This window comes from Chrysochloris asiatica, unplaced genomic scaffold (genome assembly GCF_000296735.1).
Source record: "Chrysochloris asiatica unplaced genomic scaffold, ChrAsi1.0 scaffold00285, whole genome shotgun sequence".
Lineage (NCBI taxonomy): Eukaryota > Metazoa > Chordata > Mammalia > Afrosoricida > Chrysochloridae > Chrysochloris > Chrysochloris asiatica.
The window spans coordinates 1758705-1769928 of NW_006408803.1; the positions used below are offsets into that span (position 1 = coordinate 1758705).

The 11224-nt window shown below is 40.5% G+C and overlaps 1 protein-coding gene across 2 annotated transcripts; it reads right to left on the bottom strand.

Moving 5' to 3' along the window:
• Positions 1 to 405: 405 nt before the first annotated feature.
• Positions 406 to 1106, bottom strand: LOC102829676 (PRELI domain-containing protein 1, mitochondrial-like). Of its 2 annotated transcripts, XM_006874559.1 has the most exons (3): positions 746 to 1106; positions 549 to 701; positions 406 to 515 (listed from the first exon to the last, which is right to left on the bottom strand). In XM_006874559.1, exons 1-3 carry the CDS (start codon positions 1104 to 1106, stop codon positions 406 to 408), a joined length of 624 nt encoding a protein of 207 aa, XP_006874621.1. The 2 variants fall into 2 exon arrangements, with proteins under 2 accessions (XP_006874621.1, XP_006874620.1); XM_006874558.1 differs by having other exon boundaries at positions 406 to 701.
• Positions 1107 to 11224: the final 10118 nt, after the last annotated feature.

Sequence of the window (11224 nt, forward strand, 5' to 3'; positions counted from 1 at the left end):
ATCAGTTCTGCCATTTGACCAATCAATCTCGTTGGGGGTCTTCCTGTATTTCTCTGATCCTCCACCTTACCAAACATGATATCATTCTCCAGCGACTGGTCCCTCCCAACAACATGTCCAAAGTATGAGAGATGAAGTTTGTCTATCTTGGCCTCCAAGGAGCACTCTGGCTGCATGTCTAATGATAATATTCAGAGATGAAAAGCTTCAAGATGTGATAACCACCTTTTGTCTCTTTACCTAAAAAAGAAATAGAATTCTAAATGCAGCTGTGTGTGTGGTTTTTTTTTTTTTTTTTTTTTTGAAGCTGACTTTTAATAAGAAAGCACATTAGGGATAGGCCAGAAGGGGTGGAGCTGGATTGTCTGGTGTGGGGCGGCGGTGGTGCTGGGAAGGCCAGGATGTCTACACAAACTGCTGCTGCTGCTTCTTGGTGGCTGCCTTGTTGGCAAGGTCCTTAGCCTTTTCTGTAGCTGCCAGTGCCGTCTCCTTTTCCTTTTCCTTGGCTTCCTTGGCTGTTTCTACAAGTGTTTTAGAAGGGGCCTCACCTTGCAGCTTGGCCAAAATATATTCAAACCCCTTCATAGTCTTGGTCACATTGCTTTTAAACCCGGCCAGACCAAATTCCTGGACAGCTCTGGAGACGCCAAACAAGCTTGAGGAGACCCAGGCTTCCCGGTGAATTTCGGTCCAGCCACTGTGGGTCGGACCCGACTCGATGGCACTTAACAACAACAACAACTGTTATCAGAGTTCACACAGTAAACGCAGCGTTCCTCCACCACCATCAGCCGGGCATGGTTGATGTTCCAAGTGAAGGTGGCCATGGTCTGATTTTGTGGGTCCACAATAGAGTCCTCCAGGATGTACACCGAGTGAGCAACAATGGCAGGAGGAAACAGTCGCTCAGCCCAGCGGGGCATCCTGTTGGTCTTGGTCTGGAGTCGCCTGGACAGGAGCTTCTGGTCAGGGATCACCTCCCGGTGTACTATGTCCTCCGTCAAGACATGTTTGCCGTAGGGGTTCGGATACCGCTGCCAGAAGGCAGCGAACACTTGGTCCCAGGAACTCCGGAGCACGCTCTGGCCCAGGAAATACTTCACCATTGTCCCGGCAGGGCGGGCTCAGCACTCGCGCAGCATTAGGGGTGCGGAGCCCAGGGGCACGCGGAAGCCTGCCGGAGGTCGGCACACGCCCACTGGGCTCGCAGCTCAGTGAACACCGCACCGCGTCCAACCAGCCACCGCGGCCATGAGGAGTGGTCAGGGCGCACAATACTTCCGGCCTGTGTGTGTTTTTTTAGGGACGATTTTAAAATCAGATTAAGAATGCCAAACTCCACAATTGTAAATATTGATCTCTCAAAATTAGACATTTCTGTCTCCATGTCTCACAAGCATGAACATCTGCTCCATATTTCACAATAAGTCTCTTCCCCACAATCAGACACACAACTGTCTTTGAGATTACAAACTGAAGTATACTGTCTTTAAACCCTAGTAATTGAGCACATATGTAGAAATACCACTTCCTCACAGCCTCTTTTAATCTTATCTCTTTTAGTATAATTTGAATGTAAACTTTTCTTACAATTTCTTATAATTTGAATATAAACTTTTCTTACAATTTTAAGTCACCATCCTCTATTAATTTTTTCTAGCTTTTCTTAATTCTGTCTTGTCCATGACTCTGTAATCTCCAAACACCCAATGTAATCAAGTTAACCATGACTCACAGTGACAGAGTATAGCGCCCCCAATGGTTTCTAAGGTTGTACATTTTTATGGAAGCACACTTCCACATCTTTCTTCAATGGAACAGCTGTTGGGTTCTAACTGTGAACACTTAGTCACAGTGCCACCAGGACCCCTTTAACTCTCTAATGGTGGTTGGTGGTGGTTGTGTGCCACGGAGTTGATTCTGATTCATAGCATCCTTGTACAGGGTTTCTGAGACTGCAAATCTGTATGAGAGCAGAAATGATGACCTTGTAGTTAGCAGTTCAATGCTTATCCTAAACTGCCACACCAGGACTCTAGCACCACCATAGGACTCCTAATACTGCTCTAACCATTGCTAGCAATTATATATATATACCTTTCTGAAAAGTTAGAAAAGAAATTAACACTTAACTACTCTTCCTAGACAATATTATAAATTGAGTCTTGGTGAGACACTGTAGGATGAGAACTGTATAGCTAGCCACCAGGTTGGTGGTTCAAACCCCTTAGCTGCTCCTTGGAAACTCTATACAGGGTTATTATTACTCAGAACTGACTCAATGGCACTTAACAACAATACATTCCTTTGTGCAAATAGGAGTTGTATTTAATGATCTACCATAATCTTTTGTTTCCCAAACAAAATAATAATTCATCAATTTTAGTATTGTCTTTCCATGAACTACAGTAATACAAAGGCTTATAGTAAATTTGGAGGCAGCTAAATATGTTTCTTCTGCCAAGGAGGTCTACTATCCAATGACAGATACCAATAATAAAAATAAGTCAAATGTCCCTGGGTATGGCAAGTATAATGTATTGAAAGTCCTCCTGTGTAAGCATATCATATTTCATAAGGCTATTTTACAGGCTGAAGAATTAAACATTTGACTTTCAATTTTTTCTTTTTAGCCATAACACATTTGAAACTAATCTTTCAATAGAAACTCAGGTCTGAGATAACGTTCACATTGTTATAGTTGTTAAGTACCATCAAGTCAGTTCTGTCTCATAGTCATCTTGTATAGGGTTGCCCAAGAGTGACTGGTGGGAAGAGTAAAAAGGGAACCCACAGAATGGGAAAAAATCTTTTGCAATGACACATCAGGCAAGGGACTCATTTCTAAACTATATAGGAAACTGTAACACCTCTACAATAAAAAGACAAATAATCCAATTTAAAAATTGGCACAGAACATGAATGTCACCAAGGAGGAAATCCAGGCAGCCAACAAGCATATGAAGAAATGTTTATGATCACTAGCCATTAGAGAGAGATGTAAATCAAAACAACAATGAGATATCATCTCACACCAGTAATAATGGCCAAGATAAAAAAAGTAGAGGACAATAAATGCTGGTGAGGATGTGGAGAGACTGAGACGCTTCTGCATTGCTGATGGGATTGCAAAATGGTCCAACCTCTCTGGAAAGCAATATGGTGCTTCCTCAGAAGGTTGGAAGTAGAAATACCTTATGATCCATCAATTCCTCTACTTGGTATTCACCCACAAGAAATATGAGCCATCCAGCCTGGAGTGGCTAGAAGAACAGAAGATACTTCTTGAAAGAAAGATCTACAGGAAAAATACAAAACAATAGAGGCAGACTGACTGTTACTACAAGATCAAGCAAGTTGCTTGCTGAGAAAACATCAAGGCAAGTGGTCGGGTCCCCTCAGTACAAACCCCCTTCCAAGACTAAGACTCAATGGGAATACACACTCTGATTGGGGACCACGCTCATCACCGATAAGGGAAAGTGAGGGAAAAACAGCAATGAAGTGGCGTGCTAATCCCTACAATGTTCAATAGACTTCTGTGAACCCAGCAGTGTGGCAAGACTTGGGTACTCTTGGGTCCAGAGTCAGTGACATAGCCACAGACGACTAGAGTGGAGAGTGAAGAGTCCAGTGGATAAGAAGAGAGGGCATATGCACAAGAACACCCACACTTGCAGATAATACCCACTTGACCTGGTTTCAATGACTGGATGATCAGAGCTCAACCAGAAGAAGAAAAAGGAGGAAAAAAAAGAATAATCTGATAAAAGAGTAATCTGATAAAATTTGATGAACTTGACCTACACCTATGGATGCAGTAGCTCAAATGAGGGAACAAATCCTTACAGCAAGGATCATTCCCACCCCCTCCATACACAGAGTAGACAGGGATGGGTAATTTGGATATTGGCTATCCAAAATGGGGGTGCTACAAAGTCAAGAAGTGACTGGATTACAAGCTTTTGAGAGGGAACTTAGATTCAGAGGGCATGGAGGAAGGTAGACTCTCCACTGAGTAGTATACAATCTCTCTAGGCGGGGCTGATGAAATGAAATGTAGATGGATCTCTTGAGATACAATAGTGAATAATTGTTATCAGGACTGCTTGTGAGGGTTGGAATTGTAAAGGTAGATGTTTTATAGCAAGGAGGGGAGTGATTAACTTTTCAGCCTAGGAGCGGAGGTCCCTGGGACCATCAAGGGGGAAGAGCGGAGAACAGGACCCTACCCAGAGAAGCAGTGATGTCTGAGTTGGAGGCAGAGATGATGACGTGGAGAGATGGAGTAGCTGGGAACTTTAGATACAGAGAAGGAGAGGGGTTGTGTGCTGATGACCGGGGAGCAGGCTTGTAGCATATTTCCTTTGGTTGGTTGATGATGCAAGGAGGGGATTGTAACTATAGCAATGAAATGATATATAATAGGATAAATGCAAAACTAATGTTCTCCCAAGTAAACTATCACATAATTCACAATAAAACATTAAATAAATAAATAAATAAATTACATGAGTCAAAAAAAAAAAAAAAAAAGAAGCTGATTGCTAGTCCTTTCCTTTCAAGGCACCTCAGGGTGGGTTTGAAGAGCCAGTTTTTCAGTTTGTAGTCAAATGCCTAACCATTTTTGCCACCCAAAGACTCAAAACAAGAAAAAACAAAATTTTAAGATATAATAACAATAATGAAAATCTATTCTTCCTCCAATCCTGATGCCACATTGTTCTTCAAAAAAGAAAAGAAATATGAGCCATAACACTAGTAGATACATGCACACTAATGTTCATAGTGGCACTATTTACAATAGCAAAAAAATGGAGTCAGGCTAAGTGCTCATCAACTGAAGAATGGATAAACAAACTGTGGTACATACACACAATGGAATATTATGCTACCTTGAAGAATAATAACAAGGAAACTGCAAGCCACCGCATAACATGGATAAAGTTTGAGGACATTATGTTGAGTGAAATTAGTCAGTCACTAAAGGAGAACAATTGCATAGGACCATTATTGTAAAAGACTAAGAAAAATAATCCAAACTAAAGGTGGGGGTGGGGGTGGGATTCTTTGCTGGTTAGCGGCATGTGGTGGGTGGCATAAGGGTAGGGTGTGGAAGGTGGAGCACAGGATAGGGAATAGACACAGGATAGTTTGTGTGCTAGAAGTGGGCAATACACAAGAAGGGGGAGGGGGATGGAAGAACAAGGCTGATGGGAAAACAATTAGGCAGGTTTGCAGGAGATAAGTGGGACAGAGGTAAATAATTATGTATGCACAAGCTTGGAACAACAGGGCTCTGGGATATAGGGATTGAGACATAGTTAGAATGGGCAAAAGGGGGAAAATAATGTATAGATGCTTGGCTGTCTTTTGAATCCTGGTTTCCCTAGCATACCATTATAAAATAGACACTTGATGGGGAGAGAAAGGAATAGCCAGAAACGTCACCATAGATAGCTTGTAAATGTCACCATAGATATCAGTCTTCTGCATAGACTGATTGGAACACCTAAAATAGGGCTACAACGTGTCCAGTGAAGGAGGCTTCCTGCAGACCCTTTGAATTACATAAAACCATAAGGGAATCCTGAACCCCGTCCAGAATCTTCTGAGGTGGGAAATTTCCACTTGAAAGGACAAGCCCAGTCTGGAGTGACTATAAGAACAGAAGATACTTCTTGAAAGAAAGACTGACAGGAAAAATAGAAAACAATAACGGCAGACCACTGATTACTACAAGAACAAGCAAGTTGCTTGCCCAGGAGACATCAAGGCAAGTGGTTGGGTCACTTCACAGCAAACCCCCTTCCAAGACTAAAACTCAATGGGAATACATGAGCAGACATGTGCTCTGATTGGTGACCACGTTCGTCACTGATAAGGGGAAGTGAGGGATAAAACAGCAATGAAGCCGCGAGCTAAGCCCTATCACGTTCAACAGACTTCTGTGAACCCAGGTGGAGACCAGTGTGACAAGGCCTGGGGACTCCTGGGCCCAGAGTCAATGACATAGCCTCAGAGGACTACAGTGGAGAGTAAAGCATCCAGCTGGTAAGAAGAGAAGGCATATACAAAAGAACACCCTCACTTGCAGGTAATACCCACTTGACCTGGCTTCAATGACTGGATGATCAGAGCTCAACTAGAAGAAGAAAGAAGAGGAAAAAATGAGCAATCTGATAAAATTTGATGAAGTTTACCTACACCTATGGATGCAGTAGCTCAAAAGAGGGAACAAATCTTTACAGCAAGGATCATTTCCACCCCCTCCATACATAGATTAGACAGGGATGGGCAACTTGGACATTGGCTACCCAAAATGGGGGGAGCTACAAAGGCAAGAAGTGACTGACTTACATGGTTTCAAGAAGGAGCCCAGATCCAGGGGGTGCTCAGGAAGGTAGAATCTCCACTGAGTAGTATCCAGTCTGTCTGAATGGGGCTCATGAAAGGAGATAGGGATATGTCTCTTGTGGTACAATAGTGAATAATTGTTATCAGGACTGACTGTGAGGGTTGGAAATGTAATGGTAGACATTTTGTAGCAAAAGGAGGGGAGTGATTGACTTTGCAATCCAGGAGCGGAGGTCCCGTGGACCATCAAGGGAGAAGAGTGGAGTGCGGAACCCTACCCAGAGAAACAGTGATGCCAGCTATGGAGGCAGAGATGATGACGTGGAGAGATGGAGTGTCTGGGGACTCTAGACCCAGAGAGGGAGAGGGGCTGTGTGGGCAGAATTGCAGGGTATACCCTTTGGTTGGTTGAGGATGCATGGAAGGGATTGTAACCATAGCAATGAAGCGATATATGATAGGATTAATGTAAAGCTAATGTTCTCCCATGTAAACTATCCATAATTCACAATAAAACTTTTTTTTTTTTTTTTTTAAAGAGTGACTGGTGGGCTTGAACCACCAACCTTGTCGTTAGCAGTTCAGTGCTTATCTTCAGCGCCACATCAGGACTCCAACATTCACATACAAGGTCAGAAATGGGATACTAATGGGATCTAGAATGGAAACAGATTCAGGAATAGTATGAAGAATAAGTGAGGCTAAGCAAAGAATGGAATAACTCCAGTAAACTCTGGGATGGTATGAAATAAGTAGTGACTTTCACACATTACTTGGTAACAATAAGTTGTATTTGTATTTTGACCTGTCTGTTTTAGGCATCAAAATAACTGTTAAAAAAAAAAAAAAAACAGAGAGATTGAGAGAGAGAACTCTGAATGGAAGTTCTCAACAGCAGCTGTACTGAAAATTTGAGTCAATAATTCTTTTGTTTTTTTTTTTTGTTGTTGTTGTTGTTGTTAAGTGCCATCGAGTCGGGTCCGACCCATAGCGACCCTGTACAGGGTTTCCGAGGGTGTAAATCTTTACGGGAGTAGAAAGCCTCATTTTTCTCCCGCGGAGCGGCTGGTAGTTTCGAACCGCTGACCTTAAGGTTCGCAGCCCGATTCGTAACCTCATGATTTTTAAGGAGAGGGCAAGAGTCTCTAGAGTTTAAATAGTCCATAGCCACGAACCATTAGTAATGGTTAAATAGCACCTAGTCACGTGATCTGAAAAGGGAGCTCATGACCTAGTCTAATCATATATATATAAAGACACAATCACAGCTCTGTTCTCCGCAATAGAATATAAATGAAACAAGCGAAACAGGATTGGTGTTCACACTTTTGGAACACACTTGGTATGGGCAGACAGTACACTTTTTCTGTAGGATTATTCCTTCTTTCATTCAACACTTCCTTGATGTACATCTCAAGAACTGTTGAGGTAAGACTCCGGAAGAAGGAAATTAGTCTTTTGAGACATTATATTAGAGCCTGCCAGATTTTCTCACAGAACAATGGATAGTTTTATCTTTAGATGAAAATAATATTATTTTCATTTTAGCAAAGAGCAAATTCAGAGTTACATGACAAGCTATTTTTTTTTCTCTCATTTAAACATCCCTACCAGTCACTCCTTGGAAACCCTATACAGGGTCGCTATTGGTCTGAACCGATTCGACGGCACTTAACAACAACAACAACCAGGAGCCCATTAGTATTCCTATGCCTATTAAAAATGTGGCTTTTGATTGAAGGGTCTAATTAGAATTTTTAAGGGCAGCATACACCAATCTAATAAAATTTTATTTACATGCTTATAGGTAGTAGATTTACTTTGAAGTTTGAAAGGTTTATTGCTATCAAGCTTATAGAAAAAATAGCAACAAATTTTACTTAATTTTGCATTTCAACGGACATTGCAGGCTTTCTTTTTCTGATATAAACTTTTCAAAATGTGTTAGGAAATGAAAGATTTTAAAATAAAAAAAGTTTCCTGTTTTTTTTTTTTTTTTCCTAAACAGCATGCAAAGCTGTTGCATAATCTCAGAAAAAAGATAGACAGGACAGACCTTATAAATACATTTCAAAGCTCAGAAATGTAGACAAGAAATGTAAATTGAAAGTAAATTTATTTTAGTGAACTGGCAAGAAGGGAAAAAATATAGGGCCATATGTTACCATCAGTTTTGCTTTGCATATTTGGTGGGGAAAAGCTTCTTCATCCAGGCATTTCCAGTCCATAAAATGTCTTCTATAGGTAACCACAGGCTGAAAAAAGTAGTAGGAAAGTGATGAAACTTAGAAATGAGGACAGCGTTTTATTGGTAATTGAGCTGAGTTGAGAACTTGGTCTAAGACAAATGAACATGTGGGTATGATGTTGTTGCTGGTAAGTGCCATTGAGCCAACTCTGACTCCTAGCATCCTATATAGGGTTTCCAGGACTCCTAATGTGGTGTTATAAAATCAATTCTGGACTTTGAACCACAAGGTTGGCAGTTCAAACCCACCATCTGCTCCATGAAAACCCTATACAGATTCGCTATGAGTTGGATTGACAACACTTACTAACTACAAATGGGATTTCCAAGGAGTGACCTGTGGGTTTAAACCAGAAAACTAGTGGTTTGCAGTCCAGTGCTGATCCTACAGCACCACACCAGGACTCTTGAGGGCATGATAGTTTTACTAAAGTGAAAATGGCATCAGGGAGTAAGGAAACACTCATCTTGAAGCAGAAGCTCATTATTTCACAATTTTTCCTCTTGTTGGTCTCCCCACACCATAAAGGAGAAATTTTGAGAAATTCCTACAGTCCAAAGGTATGCTCATCTATCTGTTCTAGGCACTAACATAATTTCTTCTTTCATGAGTTGCTTCCGTTAAAATATCACAATATACAGGAAGGCAGTTTAAATTCTAGGTACTGATACAAATAATATATTATGGTGATTTTAATATAAAGAAATAGCAATGAAAACAAGGATATATCTGTTCTGACTATAATTCCCAGTATCATAAACAATGTCTGGTATACCACAGGTTATTGTTGTCACTGTCAGGTGCCATCAAATTCCAATTCACAGTTATCCTATGTAAGTTTCCAAAGAGCTGCTGGTGGATTTGAACCACTAGCCTTTCCGTTAGCAGTCCTGTATTTATCTTACAGTGCCACACCAAGACTCCATACGATAAATACTCAAAATTCTTAAAAAAAAAAAAAAAAATGAATGGATGAATGTATGATTAGTAACAATTGTTTTATACCTGGTGGTAGAGGCTTTATATATCTTAAAATAATATTTAGTCTTTGCTGTACATGTGTGTTTGCCTATATGTATGTGATTATATTTTGACTGTACATGCCCACAATAGATTAAAAATAGCTCAATAATATGATTTTACAAATGTATTTCTTTAGAACATATGAAATATTTTACCATAGCTTATGACAAATGAATAAAGGAGAGAGAATTTTAGCTATTTGAGAAGGAATAATTTTATTTTCTAATTGAAAGCAGAGAATATCAGAAAGATGTTTACCTGTGCATTATTGACTATGCAAAGGCTTTTGATTGTGTGGATCACAACAAGCTATGGACAACATCGTGAAGTATGAGTATTCTGAAATATTTAATTGTGCTCATGAGGAATCTGTACCTGGACCAAGAGGCAGTTGTTCGAACAGAACATAGGAACACTGAATGTTTTAAAATTAAGAAAGGTGTGCAACAAGGTTGTATTCTTTCATCATACTTATTCAACCTGTATGCTGAGAAAATAATCTGAGAAGCTGGGTTCTATGAAAAAAAAATTGGCATCAGGATTGGAGGAAGACTCATTAACAACCTGTGATATGCAGATGATACAACCTTGCTTGCTGAAAGTGAAGAGGACTTAAAACATTTACTGATGAAGATCAAAGAGCACAGCCTTTGGTATGGATTACATCTCAATGTCACGAAAACACAAATCCTCACCACTGGAACAATAAACAACATTCATATCAATGGAGAAAAGACTGAAGTTGTCAAGGACTTCATTCTTTTTGGATCAACTATCAACACTCAAGGAAGCACCAGTCAAGAAATAAAATGATGTATTGAATTAGGCAAATCTGTGGCACAAGACCTTTCTAAGGTGTTGAAGAGCAAAGATGTCAGCTTGAGGACTAAGGTGTGCCTGACCCAAGCCATGGTATTTTCAATAACCTCATATACATGTGAAAGCTGGACAGTGAATAAGGAAGACCGCAGAAGAATTGATGCCTTTGAGTTATGGTGTTGGAGGAGAATATTGAAAGTGCCATGGGCTGCCAAAAGAACCAATAGATCTATTTTGAAAGAAGTGCAGCCAGAGTGCTCCTTAGAGTCCAAGATGACTAAGCTTCGTCTCTCATACTTTGGACATATTGTCAGGAGGGACCAGTTGCTGGAGAAGGATATCATGTTTGGTAAGGTAGACGGTCAGAGAAAAAGAGGAAGACCTACAATGAGATGGATTGGCCAAGTGGGGCAAGAGTAAAGAGTAGTGAGGTTGGCCCAGGATCAGGCAGTGTTTCCTTCTGCTGTGCATAAGGTCACTATGAGTCGGTACTGACTCGATGGCACCTAACAACAACAATTGAAATTATATGCCAATAGGTAATTGAATATCTGAATTTCTATTTGTTAATCTATAGGTAACAATAACATAGTTCTCATAGGTTTCCTGTGTGAATTAAATGTGTGATATATACAAAATTGTTTGGAAGAATACAATAGATAATTTAGTGCAATATTAAACTTATCCTCAAAAAGAAAGACCAGATCACAGGTTCATGCAACTGTCATTCACTTAAGCAACTACATGATATCTTGGGCTCCAACTCCTTGGAAGTC